We start from the raw sequence: 23,859 nt of genomic DNA, 5'->3' as shown, positions 1-23,859 counted from the left end.
CAGCTTCAAGGGGTTACAGTCCTAACTGGTCATGGTATTTGAACCAGTAATAAGGGCCATACCTCCATGAGTCTTCTGACTCTAAAGGGATCTTAAGTGACACTTAATTTCTCTCTTTAACTTTGGATTTTTTGCTAGCTTACTCCCAGAACCAAAATTTTTTTGTACAAGGATTCATCCCACCATATGTGGCTTTTTGGAGGAATTGAAAAGGTCTTGGAGATATCCTCCAACTAAGTGTTCAGAGCTGTTTGAACAACCATCAGAAATCCTCAGCACCATCTCTGATCTAGTGGTGCTCAGTATTCAGGGCTTCCCCAATTCAGTACATTATCTCGTTCAGGAACTCTTAACAAGCCTTGGAAAAATTTCCTTATCAGGGACCACCATTCTGGGTGAACTGGGCTTGGGTAGCCACATTGTTGTTGCCGGGAAAAGGTTTGGGAGTCTAATAAAAGACCATAGTCCCTGGAAAGAACAGGAACTTCAAGGGAAAAAAGGGTGGGCCTTATGGGTAGTGGGTTAATGTGGCTTTTCTTAGCAACAATCACCTCAGGGTGTGATGTCCCTGCCTACATGAGTTAGGCAGGCAACTCTTCTACAAGAAGGACACTCCAAAATCAAACTAGTGGGTAAAAGGGACCCTTTAGCCTTGGTAGGAAACCCTTCTAAGAGATGGTTACTATGAATACAAACCTTGTTCTCCAACCTTGGACTGTGCCATAGCCATTGTACCATGGCCTACCATGGTCTTGGGATTGAGCTCCCTATCCTGAGGGTACAATCAGGCATTTATCCTCTTTTTTTGTTTTCTTTACTGTTTTTTTGAAGGGCGTGTAGGACAGGCTGATCAGAAAGCAAAAGTTGCTTGGTGGATTATCAGGAAAGTGCCCTTGTCTTTACCTAATCTTTTCCTTCTGAGCGTGTCAAACCTTCAATAAGAGAGATTGTACTTTTCTGCAAGTTGTGGTATAGTTTTATGTATTCTTTCTAAATTTACGTAAAGTGGAAATGCGTATTATGTAGAAGAAGGATATTATGTTTTGTTGTGTTTGTATTTAGTTGTGACAAGCATTGTGTTTGGCTGTTTTGTGTATTTAATTGTAAGTTTACGTGTAATAGTGCTTAAGTATCGGTCATAGGCTGTTTGTTGGTTCGGTTGTTAGCTGAACGTCTGGTGCTGGTGGCAAAGGTCGTGAAGTGAGTCTTGTTACTACTTTGGTACAGTGTAGCTGTATCTAGGAACGACTCAGGAAATCCAGCCATAGTTATTATTATTATTAAAGTGGTTTAACCAGACCACTGAGCTGACTTTCAGCTCTCATAGGGCTGGCCCGAAGGATTAGGTTAAAATACTAGGTCCAGTCCTGAGGCCAAGCGCTAGGACCCAATAGATCATTTGGTACAATGATGAATGAATTAAAATGAAATTAAAAACTACATATAGGTACATCCTCTCATACTGAAACACATACATACAATAAATACATTTACTCAGACTTCCTTACTCAGAATATAAATTAAGCAACATTTTAAAATTTTGCCCTTTTTTTTAAATTCAACAAATGTTAAAAGGTTTTCTTGCTTTTAATATTTACTTATTTTTATACTTTATTAACCCTTAAACGCCTACTGGACATATCATATGTCGACTAAAATTGTCTGTTGAGTGCCAAGTGGACGTACCGTACGTTGACTACAAAAAATTTCAACCTTCGGTCAACTTTGACTCGACCGAAATGGTCGAAAAACGCAATTGTAAGCTAAAACTCTTACATTCTAGTAATATTCAATCATTTACCTTCATTTTGAACATATTGGAAGTCTCTAGCACAATATTTCGATTTATGGTGAATTTTTGAAAAAACTTTTTCCTTACGTCTGCTCACGGTAACTCAGCCGAACATCTCAGAAATTCTTTCGTCATTTTGTCGTCATTTTTGCACTGTTTTATATTAGCTGTTACGTAAAGTTTTATATATGAAAATGTGCGCAATTTCATGTAAAATACAACAAAAATACAACCCATGGTTGTAGCTTTTATCAGTTTGGAAATATTTTCATATAAATCTCGATAACTGCCAAAATTTCAACCTTCGTGAACTTTGACTCAACCGAAATGGTCAAAAAACAAATTGTAGCTAAAACTCTTACATTCTAGTAATATTCAATCATTTACCTTCATTTTGCAACAAATTGGAAGTCTCTAGCACAATATTTCGATTTATGATGAATTTTTGAAAAAAACGTTTTCCTTACGTCTGCGCCAGAAATTCTTTCGTCACGTTGTCGTAATGTTTGCACCATTTTATATTAGTCGTTACATAAAGTTTTATATATGGAAATGTGTGCAATTTCATGTAGAATACAACAGAAAATAACTCATGGTTTTAGCTTTTATCAGTTTTGAAATATTTTCATATAAATCACGATAACTGCCAAAATTTCAACCTTCGGTCAACTTTAACTCGACCAAAATGGTAAAATAACGCAATTAAGAGCTAAAACTCTTACATTCTAGTAATATTCAATCATGTACCTTCATTTTGCAACAAACTGGAAGTCTCTAGCACAATATTTCGATTTACGGTGAATTTCTGAAAAAAAAAAACTTTTTCCTTACGTCTGCGCGAGGTAACTCGGCCAAACATCTCAGAAATTCTTTCGTCACGTTGTCATAATGTATGCATTGTTTTACATTAGTTGTTACATAAACTTTTATGTATGAAAATGTGCGCAATTTCATGTAGAATACAACAGAAAATAACTCATGGTTGTAGCTTTTATCAGTTTTGAAATATTTTCATATAAATTACGATAAATAGAAAAAATTCGACCTTCGGTCAACTTTAACTTGACCGAAATGGTAAAAAACTGCAATTGTTAGCTTCATTTTTCAACAAACGGGAAGTCTCTAGCACAATATTTCGATTTATGGTGAATTTTTGAAAAAAACATTTTTTTACGTCCGCGCGTTACAGATTCATGCATCATATTGTGATAATATTTTCCCTGTGTTGCTTTGATCGTTTTACAATTTGTCATATACCAAAATCATAGCAATTTAGAGTACAATACAAAGAAAAAAAAAATCCGTTAGCTTTAACCGTTTTGCTCACAGCGCGATTTGTATAAAATTATATATATATGAAATTTTTTTTTTTTGCGCTGTCATATATTTCAATATTTATATATGATAATGATATTTTTTTTTCATTTCTGATGGTTGCATACTAAACTTCAGGCAATGACAAAAAGGAGCCAAAAATGAACTCTTAATCTTAAAAACTAAGCGTGCTGTGATTTTTGAAAAAACTTTTTTCCACTTTCCCGAACGCCGCGGGCATAGACGTTTTTGTAAATAGAGGCTCGGCGTTTAAGGGTTAGTTAAATTATAGTTCCTCAAGAACATCAAAATTGGAACGATTGAAAATGTAAAAGATTCTGACAAAATTTCTTTCATTGATCTATTTCCAAAAGTTCCCATTTGTTGTTGGTCATACTTTGGACACTCACATAACACGTCTGACTGTTATTATTACCCTGCACTCTGAGCACTTGGGAGCTGGGCCATGCGGGCTGCTCATTGAGTGCCCATGTGTCAGACGAGTATGGCCTATTCCGAGACGTGTTAAAATTACTTATGAGTGTCTCTCTCTCTGATATGGTGAACTCCATTTTTTAACATTAGATTTATTTGTTTCAATTTATTACTTTCAAGTTCTTCATCCCATATGTATTGCCATTTATTTATGATACCCATTTTTATGTGTGTTACATAATCAGTAACAGGGATATTCACATTTGATCTTGTCATGTGAATTGCTGCTTTAGCTGCTTTGTCTGCATTTTCATTTCCTTTGATCCCTACTTGGGCAGGGATCCAACATATTTCTAAAATTTTTCCATTATTATGTAAGTTATGGAGATATAACTTAATTTGTTGTACTATATTATTTTTTTATTTGTAACTCTGAATAGCTTCTATAGCGCTTCTCGAATCACTAAAAATCACAAAATTATTGAATGATGATTCTTTAATTATTTTTATAGCTGATGCAATTCCATACAATTCTGCTGTAAATACGGAAGCATTATTAGGAAGAGAGAATTGATAAGTTTTGTCTTGTGAAACTGCAGCATATCCCACTCCGTGTTCTGATTTCCATCTGTATATATTGCGTAATGTGGACCTTTTCGGCTTATATGTTCTACTGTATGTTGTCTATGGTGTTCTGGTGCATATGATTTACATTTTTATAAATACTTGAGGTGTGTGCAAATTCTCATTTTATTCATTGTCCAGGGAGGACATGATTTTACTATTAAAGGCACTTGTATATTTATATTCAGCGACTCAAACAATCTTCTAGCTCTAATTGGGAAAGGTGGTGGATGGTTATTTATAAATACATCTCTTAATTCAAATAATTTTTTGGATGGAAAATCACTAGTTTGAATTCTTAAAGCACTTCTCATTGTTATTAGCACTCTATGGAGAGACAAAGGCAGTTCACCACATTCAACTTGTAACGATGATTTTGGTGATGATCTAAAGGCTCCTGAGCATATTCTAAGGCCTTCATTGTGAACAGGGTCTAACATTTTCAGCGCTGCGTCAAATGCTGAGTCATATACTTCGCTTCCATAATCAATGATGGACAGAACTGTTGCTTTACACAGTACTGTAAGGGCATGTCTATCAGCTCCCCGAGTAGTGTTCGAAAGTTTTCTAATTAGATTTAATGCTCTTTTACTTTTAGATTTTGCATATGTAATGTGGGCTCTCCAGTTCAAGTGAGTATCAAATACTAATCCCAAAAGTTTTGCTGTTTGGCCAACTGGTATACTATGGTTTCTGATTTTTAAATCTATTTCTTCACCTTTTTTCCACTTTTTATTTTTATAAAACATGGTTGCTTGAGTTTCATCTATGGAAAATTTAAAGCCTAAAGATGAGGCCCATTCATCTATTTTTACTATGCTTTTATTTATGATTCGTTCTGCATGTTTTATTCGGGATGCTGAATAATATATGGCAAAATCATCCATATACAGGGTACTTTTAACACCAATAAGTAGATTTTTACTGATATCATTAACTACTAAAGTAAAGTGTGCCACTAAGGATGCTTCCCTGTGGAACACCACTTTCAAGTGGAAATGTTCTGGACAGATCATCATCAATTCTCACCTGAAAATAGCGATTTGTCAAAAAGTTCTGTATAAACCTAGGTAAATGTCCACGATGTTGTTGTTATGTAAAGTTTTTAATATAGCATACTTCCATGTAGTATCGTATGCTTTTTCAATGTAAAAAAAGACAGCTACAGTAATTTGTTTTCGTTCAAAACCTCTACGTATATGGTCTTCTAAGTTACAGAGAGAATCTAATGTAGATCTGTTACACTGTGAACCAAACTGAGTGGGAGTTAAAATTTTATTTTCTCGAATGTGCCATGTTAGTCGAACATTTACCATCTTCCCCAACAATTTGCATAAGCAGCTTGTTAAAGAAATTGGTCTGTAATTATTTACATTACTGGGATCCTTTCCCGGTTTGGGGATAGGAATTATTATAGCTTTACGCCATTCAACTGGAAATAAATTTTGAAGCCATAAATGATTATAAAACTCTAATAAGTATGACTTTGCCAAAGGTGCTAAGTGGCAGATCATCTCAAAACAAATATTGTCACCTCCATGAGCACATTTATTGCTGTTCCAGAGAGCATACTTCAACTCTGACGTATTAAATTTTCTATTATAATATAAATCTTCTATTGTTTCAAAATTTTTGTTATTAATTCTATTTTATATTTTTTTGTGCAGTGTTCTAAATTTTTGTCACTACTTACATTTGCTAAATTTTCTCCCATTATATTACTTATTTCTTTTAGATCAAGTGTTCTTTCCCCATCTTTTAACCCTTTAACACCGACTGGACGTATTTTACATCGACAAAAGTTGTCTGTCGGGTGCCAAGTGGACGTAAAATACGTTGACTACAAAAAGTTTTTTTAAATATTCACAGAAAAATACTTATAGATCTCGATTGCAAAAAATTTTAAATCGCGCGCCTTGAGGGATGCTGGGAGTTCACGGATCACGCTGTTGTTTTGTTTACAAGCGTGACCCAGCTGCGCATGCGCAAATTTCTTTCTTATCACAAAAGAAAGCATCAGCTAACTCTGCTGAATATCTCAGTAATTCTTTAGTCACCTTGTCGTTATTTTTGCACCGTTTTCTATTAGCCTTTACATAAAGTTTTATATATGAAAATGTGTGCAATTTCATGTAGAATACAACAAAAAATAATTCATGGTTGTAGCTTTTATCAATTTTGACATATTTTCATATAAATCACGATAAGTCCCAAAATTTCAATGTTGGTCAACTTTGACTTCGACCCAAATGGTAAAAAATGCAATTGTAAGCTAAAACTCTTACATTCTAGTAATATTCAATCATTTACCTTCATTTTGCAAAAAACGGGAAGTCTCTAGCACAACATTTCGATTTATGATGAATTTTTGAAAAAAAATTTTTTTTACATCCGCGCATTACGAATTCATGCATCATTTTGTGATGATATTTTCTCTGTGTTGCTTTGATCGTTATACAATTTGTTATATACCAAAATCATCACAATGTAGTGGACTATACAACGAAAAAAAAATAGCTCATTAGCTTTAACCGTTTTGTTCACAGCACGATTTGTATACAATTATATATGAAATTTTTTTTCGTGCTGTCATATATTCCAATATTTATATATGATAATGATATTTTTTTTCATTTCTGATAGTTGCATACTAAACTTCAGGCAATGAAAAAAAAAAAGGGAGCCAAAAATGAATTCTTAATCTTAAAAACTAAGCGTGCTGTGATATTTTGAAAAAAAAACTTTCTTTCCGCTTCGGCGCTAACTCCCAAACCCCGCTGGCATACGGCAGACATTTTTGTAAATAGAGGCTCGGCGTTTAAGGGTTAATATGGCATGTCCAGGTGGTTTAACATGGGTACCATTTATTTTCCTGAATTTTTCCCGTATTTTTTGTATGGGAGTATTATTAGAGAGATCTGATACGTATTTCCTCCATAAAATGATTCTTCCTTGAATTACTTCTTTTTTAAATTTTGCAGATATTTTGTTTATACAGGTTTTAATGAATCAATTTCTAGTTATAATATAGTCATTGTTTGTAAAGTTCTGTCTAATATCGGTAATTTTTTTGTCATTTTATTGAACTTTCTATTCAAATTATCTAATCGCCTCCCTACTGAGTGTTTCATATTTATTAATTCTGTTAACTCATCAGACCACCATGGAACTTTGTGTTTTGTTGGATGGGGTTTTGACTTTGGTATTGCTTTATCAGCAGTATTTTTAATTAAATCAACAAATTTATTAGTTTCATTATGGTCTTTTAAATATTCAAATGGTGGAATATTTCTAGTGCGCATTTCATATCGCTCCCAATCTGCTTTATAAATGTATAGTGAGGGACATGTTTTGCAGGATTATTTTGTAATAAGGAAATTAATATTGGGAAATGATCACAGGTGTGCAAGTCATCAACTGTATTCCAATCCAATCTGTCAACTATACTTGTTGTACATAAAATTACGTCTACTGAGGAAAATGTTCCATGTGCTTTTGAAAAATATGTGCTAATTTCGTCATCATTTATACAGCACATGTCGTTTGAATCCATGAACTCTTCTATTTTACTACCTGTTCTACTTGAGTTTGTACAAATACAGTCCCATATTGGGTTGTGAGCGTTAAAATCACCTACTATTAATGTAGGTTCCTTGGTATTGTTAAGCAAATCTTTAAGTTTATCAATGTCATATTTTAATACTTGATATTTGCAAGTCAGTAAAATTTACAGGTACTCTGTCATAACATACTTTGTTATGTACATATATAGCAGTACCTAAATTTCCTTCTTCTTCTCTAAATGTAAATACTAAGGTATATTTACCTATTGTTAATATTGTTTTTTGACATGTTGTAAACACAGTATCATTGGTTCATATTCCCTTAGTAATCATTGTATTTCTCCCAAATGTAATCTGGTCTGTAGAACATTTACGTTCCATTGTATAATACAATTATTGAAAGTATTAACGTTAGTGTGTTCAAGTATTACTTTCTTTTTGTGGCTCATCAATTTGCATTTTTTTAAAAATCCTATTTACAATATTTATTCGTTTTTCTTTATACGACATTATGTGTCCAATGCACATACAGCCCTTTTCATGAGTGTCTAAACCAGTAGTTTCTTTATTTCTGTATCTTATAAAATTTCGTATCGTGTTTGTTAGTTAAACTGTCCTTTGTTATGCTTTCATTTTTGTTGCACAGTTCAATGAAACATTCATTACATCCACATGTGTTTTCATGTGTCTTTTTTCATTTACTCTTGCTGCATCTATTGTTGGTGATCAAGTAATCTCTTCTCCCCTCACATAATCATTCTTGTCAATGGTTTGTTCCTCTACTATTTCTTTGATGTTCTGGGTATCTGTTTCCATTGGTTTTATTATTACTTTAGGAGACAAAGGTATATTCTTAATTTTTGGTTTATGTTCTTTCTTGGGGTCTCCCGCCTTTATTTTAATGGATGTATCTCTAATAATAGTTGGTTTTTTGTTGGTCTTGGGTGGAGTTCTCTCTAAAGGCCTCTTTTTTTTTTTTTTAGTTTCTAGTTCATCATAATTATCTTCTAATATTTCTGTGGTGCTTGTATTATCTTCTATTGTTTCCATTTCTCTTAATATCTCAAATGAATTTGGTCCTTGTGCTATATTAGTTTCTTCTTGCAAGTGGTTATTTTTCTTTGAGACTGACCTATCAGGGTTTTGTTACTCTTATTTATTTCCATTTTTGTTTAATTGTTTGATCTTATTACTGTACAAAAAGTTCGTTTCTTAGCGGGATCATGCATTTCTCTAACCTTTAATTCTAATATGGCCTCTTTTATAGGCAATCCTGTCCTTTCCTGAAGTAATTTTAATTCTGTATTGTATATATAATACATAAACTCCTTGTATCTTGCATGGTGATTTTGTCCAAAGTTCACGCATTTTGGTTCACCACACCTCCACTGTGTGGCACGTTTGCCAGATCCACAGTATGCACATACAAGTGTATTACGGCAATTTTTTCTTGTATGTCTATACATACTACAGTTTTGGCACTGTAGTGGTTTTGAAACATATGGTCTCAGTTCTCTGCTTTGGCCCAAGATTTTAATTTTTAAGGGTAATTCATGGCCTTCAAATTTTATCTTTGCTATTCTCAGTGTTTTTCCATCGCTCCGTCCACTGGCTATGTTGTACACTTCGCAATCTTGTACATTGTTGTAACTTTTTTTAAGGGAATCCAGCAATATATTCTTTTCTAATGGTTCCTCATTATCAGGGAGTACTATGGTACTTTGTACACTGTTCATATTGTCATGTTTTTTTATATGTTTTTTTACATTGTCAATATTTTTTATATTTAAGTAATTTTCTGACTGATTTCTTGTTGTGGTTTCTATCAACCACATCTGTTCTTTTACTTGTCTGAATGACATTTCAGTAGTTGAATGTCGATTCAACAGGAAGTTTTCTAATTTCAATGCCGATATTTTCTTCTCTGTTTCTAAGGTCAGGAATCTAGACCAACTTCTGCTCCCAAAGAGGGAGTCGAAGTGAGTCAAGGTTGGGTCAAGATATTTGTTTTTTTTTTGGTTTGCTTTTGATTGGACCTCTATGCTCCAGTGTAATTACATTTGTATTTTTTTCTGATTTTTCCAGAGAGAGGTTGTCAGAGGAGGTTCCTGTGGTTGTCAACTGTGCCGAGTCGCTACCACCAAAGGGTCCAGGGGTACTTAAATCTTTAACACAACTGAGCATTAAGATTGAAGTGGGGAAAAAAAAAATAAACCCGAAAACCTTAAAAAGATATCATCAGCCTTTCATGGGGTTTATTCTTCTGCCAATGGCACAAGTGAGGACTGCCTCCCAAATGTCTGCATCCCTACCCTACCCTACAGGGGATGGCACAACATAATTAGAGTGGCCAAAGTGTAAGCCAAACCCGCTTGCTAGGACTGACAATATTCCTGGAATACAATCATCCCCACCCTAATCATGTTATGGGCAAACTGGATAGAATGCCAAGAGTCCTATCCCCAGAACCAAACCCCCATGGAATCCATGGTCCAGCCCTGCAGAATAGTTCTGCCTGATATCTCTCAGGTCCAAAATTATCAGGCAGTTGATGGTCCTACCACAGTTCCCACTACTTAGCTTCGGATATAAATCCATTCCCAGCTATGATATCTTTTCCTCTTTATCAGGTCCAATTAATTTTAGTAACAGTGGAAAATTCCACAGAATTTAATCCAAACAAATATATAATGGCATGTGGGACTCTTGGACTTAAATCCAGGAGCAGATGCCTGGGGTTCAAGAGCCCCCTCACCATGTCAAGGTGGTCCCAAATCGAGGGGGCAGCCATAGTTGTTGGTGCCTTCAAATCCACCTAAGTATTCCTTTTCATCTTGAAGTTCATTTAGGGAGATTTCCTTTAGGAGATATGCATATCTAAATGTATGGAGAATTTCTTGAAGTGTGCTTTGGATGAGGGTTACAAAGTAGAGATTGTGCTCATGCCAATCCCAGTATCAATTCAGGCTAAGAATATTGAATATGCCATTTGAACTAACAGTAAGTTTGTGCCATTTATGTCTTGGATAATATACACAATGCAACACGGTTTTGATCATGAGTTAGAATAATATAGTTCAAGTAACCTGGGTGTTGAAGCATAAAACTTAGGCTATGATTAGGTTAGTACATGTCAAACCGTTTAGGCTATACGATCACTTTACGATTCGAAATGCTATACTTATTGTGAACGAGTCAGAATAAACTGGTGCTGTGACCAGGATTGCTGTGATTGGTTGTTATAACAGTGATCTGTATTGTTACTGTTTATAAAATTTTAAGGATTGTCGTGTTACCTGGCGACAAGGATAAAAATGTGACCGGCTGGTGGTGGCGGCCATTTTAGAATTAGTCATGTGTTAACCTATCCTGAAATGGATGAGATACTTAAGTGAAATTTACTTTGAAATAAAACCCTATGTTGTACTTGTACACTGTATATATGTGTGTGTAGTCAAGGGCATATATACTGTATTTATTGTTCTGTTAATTTTTAATGTTTTTGTTGATATGAGTGTATTTATTAGTTTTGCTACTAAATCCTGGGCCTGTTACTCATTACAATAAGAAAATCTGCAAAGTATTTTACTCAAATATTCGAGGCTTAAGGTAAAATTTTCTTGATCTCCAGAGTTGTACCCATAACTATGATCTGATGTTTTTATCTGAGACTCTTGTAAGTAGTAACAAGTCCAAAGTTGAGTTTTTAATCCAGGGTTTTGATGGCCCTGATTTTATATATCATCACAACATCTCACATGCACAAGGTATGGCTGTATATACTAAGTCCAGACGACCTATTTATCGTCAAAAAAATTTGGAGTGTAGTTGCCATGAAGTTCTTTCTTTGAAAATTTTCAGTAAGTTCTACAATGTGCACATATTTGCTGTTTACCACAATCCAAATATCGATGATTCTATATAAGACTGTCTCTTGGAAAGGATTAGTATGGCAGTCTCAGGATTCAAAACCTTCAATTGTTATTTGTGGAGACTGAGGAACCCACGCATATTTCTGGTAATAGACTAGACCTCATATTTACAGATGTTCCAGCAATTGTCAAGTCCAAGGTCTGTGAATATATAGGCACTTCTGATCATTACACCATTGAGATGGACATATCTTTCAATCAGTATGTTCCTAATTCCATTGGAAAAAAGGTCTGGCTGAAATCTAGAGCCAACTGGAATCGCATTATTGAAGCTTGTCAGGCACTTAATATTTCATATGCTACATTTAATCCTGATCACAAGAAGTTAAATGAAACGTTGCTGGCTATTTCAATTAGGTATGTCCCTAAAAAGGTCATCAAATTCAGGACAAATGACCAGCCATAGTTTGATGATATATGTAGATGAGCTTACCATGACAAACACACCAAAGTCAACACATTGAGACAAAATTGTTCAAATGAATGTTACACTATTTTTGCTGTCTTGCCATGCTGCGAACTGAACTTAATATACAGCTGAGAGAAATTACAATAATTCATTGAAGAGGAAACTTGAGAGAATTACTCAGCCTCATCTGTGGTGGACCAAATTGGCATCATCTATCTTTAGTTCAGGCTCGCATTCCATTCCACCACTACTAACAGATGATGGTAGATTGGTTACTGGCCTTACAGAAAAGGTTGAACTGCTTCATCAAACTTTTGAAGCTAAGCAATCAGCTGAGGATGTCCCTCTCCCTGATACTTGTTATCCTGAACCTGCTGTATTCTTACAAAATTTGCATTTCGCTCCAGGGATGTTACGAAAATTCTAAATAATCTTGATAGCTAGGGTGGAGAAGATTCTGATGATTTCTTCCCTAATTTTTTTCTTTTTTAAAGTTTCTAGTGCATTTTCTCTTAAGATTACTAGATTCTACAGATTTTTATGTTGACGTAATATCTTTGTGGATGAGTGCAAGCTTAATGTATCTAACCACACATTCGCTGCATCTAGATTCACACATTTCCCATTGTTTCAAAGGGCATTTATGAGTAATACAGTAATAGTTGCAGAGTGCTCAAACTTAAAACTTAAAAGTAATAACACTGGGTGTTTCGAAATTAGAGCCCCCCCTCCCTCACAGAACAAATGGAAAGCTATGAAGTTTTCTGCTATAGCCTATCTCCAAGTACATTAAGTTTCTATTAAGCTATTTTTCATTTTGCATTTCTTGTATTTTCAGACTGAGTGACAGAGCTAGATACAGCCATGGCTAACGGCTCGGAGGAAATCAGGTGGATTGACCAAATCCGGGCTATAACCTTCAGAGAGGCAAGGGATGCTGGCGCATCCTTCATTTCACATTCCTGGATAGCTAAATACATTAAAAGAGATGAATCCTTTGTTAAAAGGAACTGGAACAAAAATTCATATGGCTGTCATCGCGAAAAGAGTGAGAATCTTGGAAAGCCTGAAGTCCTTTCTCATGATTCAAAAGACATCATAGCTGAGACAGTGGGTAGACCAAGAAAGTCTTTACGTAAATTGGTGCTTGAATCAGAAACAAAAAGGGAAAAGAAGAGAAGTTATAGTGCTGTATATTGTGAGTTGAAAAAATCTGGTATCAAGCCATTTCATGTTATCAGCAAGCCCAAAATCACTCAGCAACAGAGACAAGACCGTGCATGGTTTTGTGGTTCATTTCTTAAAGATTGGGATGAAGCTGACTTTCTCCATGTTGCCGCATCAGTTGAATTCTTCATTTACACAGTCAGGAAGCCAAATCATAAAAATGACATCATTTGGGCTACAAAGTTGGATGATATCAGCGATGACGTGCGCTATCACCAAGTTGTGAAATTTCCTGAATGTTTGGGAATTTTCTCTGTTTCACAGCCAAACGGTTAAAGTGGATCATCAAAGAAAAAGGGCAGTCGTGGAATGGCGAATACTTCAGAGAAACTGTGCTTACTGGTGGAGTATTTCCTCTCCTCAAAGATCCTGAAAATGTGTTATCTGTTGAAGAAGTCACATCTTTACATGATAAGGCACCATGTTTCAAGGCTCTTCAGACACAGGAGCTGCTTCGAAACAGTGGTATCGATTTCTTCTTGTCAAGTGAATTTCCAGGTAGCTCCCCTGACCTTAATGTGTGTGAAAACATTGGTAGTATCTTAAAGAATCATGTTGAAGCGCGCACAGTGAACTATGATGGTATACCAAGCCTCGCCGACCTGCGAAGAGAGGTGACCGAAGTGGTCAGGGAAATGGAGTTTGAGTCTCAGCTTTTTTGTGACTTGCTGAAATCATAACCAACTGGCTTGCCCATAGTCAGTCCTCCTCTCTCCTTGTTTGAGAGAAGGTAAGAAATGTATTTATTAATCCAAACAAAACTGGAATACAGATAGGATACTCAGTCATGCAGATCACCTGCATGCAAGCCAGTCCAGCTCGTGACGGCTTGTTCACTCTTCCTCTGTCCACTGGAAGAGGATGGAAAACAGGAGGTAGATAGGAAACCAGACCCTGCCCCCCAAACCTTTTCCCTGTAGCCGCATACCTTAGGCGAGATGCAACCTATCCTTAAGATCTCGGTAAACTACAGGACTTATTTAGCATCTACCAAGGATCCAGGGAAATGGAGTCCAAGGACCCATATGCAATAACCCAAGGTAAAAGGATAAGAATGTGAACGGCACAATTACATTCTATCCTGGTACCAGATCAATGGGTTCTTCCTGAATGCCACAGATCAATGGATGACTCTGGCCCCTAGATATAGTGCCTCAGAAGTATTGATGACCACCAGGAAATTGCAGGGTACGTTCAAAGGTCATTCCCCAGGCAGAGAAATGATCCCTTTGTCTATGGTCAACACTCCAAGGTAAGAGGATATGAATGTGAATTTCACAAATACATTCTACCCAAGTACTCGAACTACATGTCCTTTCTGAATGTGGCAGACATATGGAGGACTTTGCCTTCTAGAGATCTTACCTGAAATGCACTGACATCCAGTAGAAAGTTTCACGGTACGTTCAGTTGATCAGTTCCCTAGCTAGAGAAAGGATCCATTTGCCACTGTTTCTTGAGCAGCTCAAAGCTAATGAACTAATCATTAGCTTTGGGTTGAAAGACTAGATTAAGGGGGTAACACAAAAGTCATACTGCCTTCGGTGCCACAGGACCATCGAAGGAAAACGATCAATCTAACTGATCACCTTCGAATATGCAGAGTAAGCAGATCAGAACAGAGGCAACAACAGGAATTAGAGAGAAGAAAGAGTATGACCAATCTTCTTTCGAGGTTGAGCAAGAACCGGAAGTCAAGATCAACAAGTGCTGACGCTTCATCCATCTCGCTTTTGATTCCTTTGGAGACCAAGTTGGTATTGTGGTGTCACTGTAATCATACTGAGGATTGCAAGTAGCAATTACTGCCTACATCTCCCACTCCTCACAGGAGTAATGTAACAGCACGAGAGCCAAGGAAAGGGGCTCCAGAGACCCTTCCTTGACTGAAAATAAGTGTTTAAAACTTAGTCTCCAGATCAGGTGATAGGTACAGGCAGTCCCCAGTTTACGATGGGGGTTCCATTTTTATGCCGCGTCATAAACCGAAAATCGTTGTAAACCAAAAATCATCAAAAATCATAAAAAAATCCTAAGAAAACCTTACTTTTAATGCTCTGGTCGTATTGAAAACGATGTAAACTGCATTTTTATTGAGTTTTTCATATAAAAACCTCCTAATTTTGGTTATTCTGCCGTTTTGGAGTCATATTTCTTCCGTCGGATCGGCGTACAAAGTGTAGTAACCCCGGAACATGCGTCATAAACCGGGAAATAATTTCTGATGAATATATTTGAAAAGCGTCGTAACTTCGGAACGTTGTAAGCTGGACCTGTCATAAACTGGAGACTGCCTGCATATCTGTTTAGACAGGAAACTAAGGTATCATCAATATGTGTCTGATATCATTCCTTTTCCCTTTAGCTAGAAAGAGGAAAGGTATGCCACTGAAAGATAAATTTGTGTACAAAACAAAATGTCATATCAGTTGGAATACTTCAACTTCAGTCACGTGTATTCTCTATAGGTCCAATATCTGATAGGTCTTATCTTCTTACCTATCTTGGAAGAGAAGAAAGCAACTAAAAAAGAAAGAGACAGTGTCTTGATCAATTCTACTGTCCTTATCAGTAAGATCTCATCAATACCGGAAGTTAAACATTAAAAAATTGTATATGCAAGGAATCTATGGGATCTGGGGTCAGAGACCTTGCTAAAACCTCGTTATCTATTCAGTCTTTCTTCCAACCCAGGATAAGACATAAGAGGGGTGGCTAGAGGTGGGCAATCAGTTTTTTAGCTATAAAAAAAAAAAAAAATAAAAACTGTCATTTGTTCATATGTGGAACAAACCTTCTGTCTTAACATTAGGATAGACTCACACTTGGAGAGAGGTATGAGAATCCTGACCCGACCGAAGGTTCAGCACACCTGATCACTCTTCCTAGAAATTAGGGTTCTAAGGAAGTGGACCTAAGCCTCTAAGTTGTTAGACAGGTGGTATCTAACACCCAGTCTAGGAATGTGAACCTACACTTTCATAAATGGAGCCTCACCAAAAGGCAGAAGGCCAATCTATCCAGGGTGGCAGGTGGGTGCGTCCTTCCAGTGCCTCTATGGATCTACTTCCTACATAGCTCAGGTCACTAAACAAACACGGGGCCAGCCCATTCTTGTACTCACCACACAATCTAGGTTGTCGGACAATACCTCTAGTCTCTTCCTCGGTGGAGTCTCCCCTCTGGGGCTCACTGCCCTCACAACACCTGCTGGGCTGCCACCCCAGGGCCAAGGGTGAAAATGTCTAAGAATTTGTGGGATAAGTCCTGCAGGTAGAAAGACCATGAAGGTTGACTGTTTCTTCCAGATTCCTGCCTTTAGGATCTGTGGGACAGTGGTTCTTTTTGAATGCCATTGAGGGGCCTATTTCTCTGATGTCATGGGCATTTTATGCCCAGAGACTTCTCTTTTCACCCTGCCTGTACTTATGAAAAGTCTCCCACAGGTGGTTCTGTGCGGGGCTGTATTTTTCAAGTCCGGTCTTCCAAGGCATCTTTAACTGCCATTGGAGGGATCTGATGTGTGCCCTTCTTCTGGGGACTTGCTTCTCTAGGGAGACCAAACGTCTGAGGAGGACCTCCCACTGCTCTGTTCATTGCTGGGGCACCATGAGGAATGGTTCTTAAGATTCCCAGGTGGTTGGCAATTCCCTCTTTTGTGGGATACTCCTTCTCCCCTAACTGTGTCGATCTGCATCCCTAGGTACTTGATTGTCTGCTTGGGGAGGAGGTCCAACTTGAAGAGGTTATTGGTCACACCCAAGAATTTGCACAGTGCCAGGATCGCATTCCCGTGTTGTTCCACCGTATTGACTGAGGGTGCCAGGATCAGCCAGTTGTCCAGGTACCACTGGAGTCTGATCCCCTGTGCATGTGCCCATGCCGACACCAGTTGGAAGACTTGGGTGAAACCTTTGGGGCCATTGCCAGTCTGAAGCAGAGGGCCTGAAATGATAGACTGTTCCCTAGGAGACAAACCTCAGATATTTCCTGGAGGTCTTGTGGGAGGGGGATGTGCAGTTATGCATCCTGCAGATCTATTGACACCATGTAGTCATGCCCCCTGAAGGATTCCAACTGGGGGCATCTCCACGGTGAAGAATGTCTGCTGCAGGTAGATTTTTATAGTTGAGAGGTCTATCACCGGATGCCAACCCCCCCAAATTGTTTTCTCCATCAGGAAGAGACGGCTGTAGAAGCCGTGAGTCACCACCCATTATCTCCCCAGCTCCTTTCAGGAGCATGGTCTCTATCTCCTCCTGCAGGCATGCCCCCTGGGTAAGTTGTTCCTGAAGGAGGGGAATGGCACTGATGTCTGGCCAGAGGAGGTTCTGTTGGCCCTAAGGGTAGTCTGTAGCCCGTCTGGAGGGCTAGGACTGTCCACTCCTCCACCCTGCATTGCTGCTAAGTTAACCACAGATCAGGGACCAGGGGAACCTGACTGTCTCACCTCAAGGGGGTTCTCTTCTGCCTGCTCCATGTAAGAGAGTAAGGAGGGGTCTGCCAGTGCTGCCAGTGGTGGTTCTGCCAGGCCTAGGTGTTGTCTGATCTGTCTGACAAACTCTACAAACCCTATTCCTTTTTTTGGCACATCCAGCTGTGAAGGGTCTTCCATTCTGTGTCTCTCCTGGCTGTCCCTTGTCACCTCTGCTCTGTCTTCTCTCCACAAGAAGGCTGCTAAACTACTTGTTGAAGAAGCCTGGGAGGCTGTACTGCTGGAACTGTTGTAACCTGTATCCTTGCCTCGGTCTGTGGGGTGTGCTTCCAGTAAGACCAGCTGCGGAGGAATCTGGTCCCTTCTGTCGCTGCTCTGTTTCAGGGAGTGGTGAGAAGCAAAGCTGGGGCAAGACTGTACTTCTTGTCTTGGGACAAGATCAAGATGGGGTTTCCCGCTGCTGGAGCATCTAGTGGAGCTGCTGCTATGCCGCTGATGGCCGAGCAACAAGAAGTTAATGTTGGTTCTTGATCTGCTCCATTTTCTCAAGTTGCTCTGTCACTCTGTCTTGCTGCTGCAAGATGAACCACTCCTTCTGCTCATCCAAGATATTTCTCTCTCTCTCTCAGACAAAACCAAGGAAGAGGTGACGCAGACGACTGAAGGTGAACGTCTACTCACCGTAACACCCCTCAGAGATCACGACCTTTCCAGCCACTGGTACTTTGCTGGAGGGGAAGAAGGACTTGCTGACCCTGCCCAAGACCTCTTCTTGGATGCTTCCTTCTCACTCCTGTCTGATTTTCAGGAAGATGGCAGATGGGGTGACTGAGAAGATCCTGTCCTCCTTGGACTCCAAATGGTGGAAGGTGATACTGGGGTCCCTCTGAAGGTCACCTACTCCTGTTTGCTAAAGAGGTTGACCATCCTTGACCCAGAAATCCATGACCTTCTTCAGGGTATCTTTGGCATTCGGGCCTCCCTCTGATACTGTCACTGACAGATGGTCTGACGATCCTGCTGAAAGCATTGCTGGAGGAGTTAGTCTTGCTAACACTGGAAGTCAAGGAGAAGAGCTAAGAGTAGGTTACCTGGAGAAATTGCCCTTCTTACAGCATCTCTTCTTGTAGGGAGACCCATTGTGGTGACTCCCACCCCACACATTCACCATATGACCTATATTGTACTGTGCACTCGTGTCCCCTATACGAAATGCACAGAATGCAAGTCTACAGCAATCAGGGGCATAAATTTTCTACAGGGGTAAGGGGCTTGCCCTTGCCCATACAACAATGGAAATCGGGTTTTGTGTCCTTCATAGTAACCATAAAACACACACAGAAAAGGGCTAAAACACACACACGTGGATGCCACACAATGCCCTAGGTCATGCAAAGGAGGATGCCCACATGGCTGCAATGCACAAAAAACTATGACCACTGCACATGGATAACAATCTGGGCTACTGGAGGAGCACTGGGAGGGAACTGTCCCGGCAGCAGGAAACACACAAGTGCACAAACATGTGACATGCACAAAAACAAATCTCAACTAGAGACAAACACAGTTATGAACCGCACGCATTGATGGATGAGAACAAAATGGGAGAGCTAAGCCAGCTCAGGTCATGAGTGACTCACAGGCCTACCCATTAGGATTTTGCTTTTCTAGTTAAGTCAGTGACAGCTGCAGTGCACCTTATGCTAAGAAACTCTATTTATGAAAGCGTAGGTTGGTATTCCCATAAGATCAAACAGTGGACATAAACCTTGCACATGCAAACATGTTCACACCCTGGGCATCTGACTTCCCACTCTTAGGAGGTGCAGAATCATTAACTGCCATTATTCTTACAACAATCACAACCAAATTCAAAACAAACATGGCTAAGTATTCATTGATTCACATAAAGAAATACTTATGAAAGCTTCACCAACAGCAGTCATGACAAGAATAGTGCAGGAGCCTGTTAACCAAAGGAGTTGAAGAAAAAATGACTGTTAATCATACTGGGGTAGGTTCCTCCACAGCCTACTCAATTGCAACTAGTTAACTACCATGTTACCATAATTCAACAATCAGGCCAGTTTTTGCAGACAATAATCCATATACAGGACAAAGGTTTGTATTCTTGTAAGAACATACAAAAATTTTCATATACATTAGTTAATCTTTCCTACATGGATATATAACAATACAGAAATTTATACCTGTCTTTTACTTGAAGCAGATGAACCACTACTGCGGGGTCTTCCTAGAGCAGGTAGACTGGAAGTCTAAAAAGTAAAATGGTACACTTGAAACACAGAATTTTGTAATTGTATGGAAAAGTTGTTACAATAATTTGAAAAACTGATCCTTACTTAACTGCAGCCATTAAATATAATCAAATAAAGACTAACTGAATACCATTTAATTCTCCAAAGTAACATTACAATATGTTCATGCTTCTCAATGTTACAAAGAGCAAAGAGTACTTTAAAAGGTAGGAAAAATTATGGCAAATATTTTGTATTGTACATAACTATAAACAAAATGAGGGATGAAACAAACTTGCATGCTGAAAGCATGTAAAACTTGGATTTCCATTTTATTCCACTTAACAGAGTATTCCATTCCTCATAAAAAAAGTCCTGTCTTTCCCTTTGAATGTAATAAGCTCCTCTGTCCATGGCTACCCAGTAGTTGCATCCCTATGGAGAAAATGACAGGCATATCCACCACTTGTGAGTCCCATGCATGGTTCCTCCTCTCCACTTTAGCCTCCACCACTATTCTGGAAGGGGCTACAAGGGAGCTCCCCAAGATATTTAGGACTGCTTTGGCTATTGTTGCAGGCTTTTAAGTGGTCCATATGAAGAGCACACTATGATTTCATGAAACAGTGCCTCAGGGCCTGCAGTGACCATGGTGAGCTCAAACATCTCATTCCCTAATGTCACCTTACTATTATATTTTTCTCCCTCTTGATGATCTCTTTGTTGAGTCTGTTGTAATGGAACTCAGAGAATGGCCCTTTCAACAGAACTGTATAATTTCTATTCTGCTGGGTAAGTTGGAAACTGAGAATAATTATCTTGGGAGTTCCACCCCCACAAAAAAAGCCTCCAGTCATTCCTACAGGATCCTTACAGTAACATAAAAGGATGCATCAACAACAACAACAGCAGCAGCAACAATAACACCCCTTTCACGGCACAAAGAGGTGCATGTATTGAGAAAATGAAAAAGTAACTCCTGAAATGCCCACTGCAGGCAAGAGAAGAGATGAAGCTCAATAGGATTTTGCAGGTTGGGATCATCTTGAAACATGCCCGGGGTTTGGAAAGGGAGAGACATTCAGATTCCTGGCCATGCCCTTCAGCTTAAACACTACTCTGAGAAACCTCACAAAATTGACAAAGATAACTGTCCAGGAGAGCTTAGAGAAGAGGCAGTTCAGCTGGCATACCTAGATACTTAGCTAGCCTGGAGGGCCACCAGAGAGGAGTGCTAATGAAAATTGTGAGTGGTAGTCAACAGGTTCCAGTCAGAAGCTTTCCTGAGTGACTGAGACAGGTGTTTTATGTGGCAGGGACTTCATTGGGATATGCTTTGTGGTTGGTTGTACTTCCCAGCCAGACTCAGGTCAGATAAGGAAAGACCTGCAAGGGTTCCTGGCCTAATCCATGGTTTTTCAACAACAGTTGGAACAGATCCTGGGCCTGTTACAGTTTTTGTCAGTCACAGATCCAATCCTCAGAATGCTACTCGAGGATCTGAACAGAGTCTTGCTCTCACATGCCAAGAAAAGGCTTCAAGACTGTCTCCATGTATAAAAGCAGCTTGCGATGATATTCTGTCCATGGACCTGGGCGGGTGCTCTTGCAAAACTGGTCAATCTGACTCCCACAGCTGTGATGGTAGTTATACTCATGGGTTCCTTCTTGACAGGTTGGTAAGCTCATTGTGAGGATCCTCAGGTAGCTATGAGATGGTCACCTGTTTTAGGGAGGTGCCACATCAATTTCCTGAAACTGACAGGTCTTTCTGTCTCTCAGAAAAATGAAGCCTCTAAAGAGGACCCACATCTTGTTGGTCCTAGGTAATATTTTAGCAATGTGTATCAAGAGGCTCGTCAGCTCCGGCTCAGCTTCTCGGAATGTAGTCATGCTGTCTATCCTACAGGCAGCTGTCAGCAATCCATCTCACATGGTTACTCAATCTGACAGCAGACTTCCTGTTGAGGTAGCTGCTGTCAGTTGAGGTAGACAATAACTTTAACTAAGTGATGTTGAACAAACCCCCCTTCCAAGTGATTACCAACCTGTTTCCACCTTTGGAAGTGGACCTGTATGTCTCCAAACTTTCACACTTAGGCAATGGCAAGAGATGCATTCCTATACAACTGTAACAACATATGGAGGACAATCTACCTCTTTTCTCCATTGTCCAAGATTTTGAGGGTTTTGGCTAAACTACTAACCTTCAATGGAACTGCATAGCTAGCAGGCTCCAACTGGCTCAACAATCACTGGTTTGTTCTGTCACAACAATAGGTGAGGTAATCAATCGTACTGCTGTCTGTTGTTCAATACCAGGCAGCAGGAGAAAAAGTTGTCTAAGCATCCACCTTTCATAAAAGTAACTTACCAAGTAATTACATGGCTATAGTTTCCACAACTTACCAAGTAATTACATAGCTATAGTTTCCACTCACTCAGCAGCTTAAATTTGAAAAATCGCGGTAGCGCTTCGATAGCTTAGGGTAGGTGACAAGCCCCACCCACCAACGGGAGTACTGGAAACGACTTAGCAGAAAACCTTATTCTGTTCCTGCTGGCTCTCAAGTGACTTCGGGGCTTTGCTGCAGCTTTTGTTTACTGATTTTCGGTTGTATGGCTGGATTTTAGTAAAGTATTATTGAGTTTTTGAGCAGCCTTCAAGCTTTTACAGCTTTCAGGATCATTTTTTCAAGTTCTTATTATTATGTCTGATTCAAGTTCACCTATTTCTGCTTTTGTAGTGAAAGTTGCAAACCAGATTAATCAATCGTCATGTGATTCTCATATAATTTGCAGTAAATGTAGGGGGCAGAAATATAGTAGGGAGAAAACTTGTGCTAAATGTAATGGTTAGCAAGAGTAGAAGGTACTTAAATCTCAATTAGACAAGTTAGCCTGAAAAATGAGCTTCCCTTAGCCTAGAATTCTACCCGAGCTTAGGTTAGAAGATAGCACTGCTATTCCTTCTTTCCCTCTTCCCACCTTTTCTAGCCCTCCTATTTTTAATCCACCTACTCCTGTGCCTGGCTCCCTTGCTTTTGACCCTTGCCATTGCCAGTCTCAAGTCTAAGTTTCACAAGAATTTAACCTAGTAGTGATACAGTGAAGTGGAGGAGGTGGCTACTTGTCCTGTCGGTTCTCCTAGACCAAGGTCCCTGTCATATTCCCCTTAACCTGGGAGAAGACACACCAAAAGTCCAATGGAAGTCGAGGGGGTTGGCCCAAGGGTAGTTGCCCTCTAAGTCAAACCTGTTGTACATTCCCAGGTACAGGCAGTCTCCAGTTATCGGCAGGCTCGGTTATCTACGGGCTTGGTTATCATCGATCTGGTTTTACGGGGCTTGTCTAGTGACAAAAATCAGCAATTTTCGGTGCCGAAAATCACCGATTTCCGCTTATCAGCGTGATACATACCTAACCACGGAACCAGTGACTGAAAATCAGTGATTTTCCACGATAAGCACTGAAAATCGCTGAAAAAGTGCCGAAAATCACCTTTGGTTATTGTCATGCTGTCAGAACGGAACCCCTGATGATAACCAGGGACTGCCTGTATCAGCAGACAGTCACTGGAAAGACATCTTGATAAGAGAGAGTGTTGTGCAAGTGGAGGAGGTGGCTGCTCATCCCGCCAATTCTCCTAGACGAAGGTCCCTGTCATACTCCCCTAAACTTGGGAGGAGTCATACTGGAGGTCCAAAGGAGGTTGGTGGGGTTTGCTCACGAGTAATTGCCCCCTTAGTTGAGCCTGTTAGTTGATCCCAGGCTTCGACAGACAGCCACTGGAAAGGAGTCTCTGTGGATGTTCGTCAGTTGTCGTCTGACTCTCAAGACTCCAGCCCAGACTTGGAAGCGCTGCAAGTG

General features: G+C 39.1%; 1 protein-coding gene across 1 annotated transcript in view; it reads right to left on the bottom strand.

The window, feature by feature from the left end:
* Window positions 1-23,859, bottom strand: part of LOC136840598 (TCF3 fusion partner) — a 176,569-nt gene that overhangs the window by 97,622 nt on the left and 55,088 nt on the right. The window contains exon 5 of the mRNA XM_067107275.1: window positions 19,942-20,007. Coding sequence (XP_066963376.1) covers window positions 19,942-20,007 — 66 coding nt within the window. The remainder of the gene's footprint in view (window positions 1-19,941; window positions 20,008-23,859) is intronic.

Source organism: Macrobrachium rosenbergii, chromosome 8, assembly GCF_040412425.1.
Source record: "Macrobrachium rosenbergii isolate ZJJX-2024 chromosome 8, ASM4041242v1, whole genome shotgun sequence".
Taxonomy (NCBI): Eukaryota; Metazoa; Arthropoda; class Malacostraca; order Decapoda; family Palaemonidae; genus Macrobrachium; species Macrobrachium rosenbergii.
Note: the sequence above shows the minus strand (reverse complement) of the source record. Positions and strands in the feature narration are given on the sequence as shown.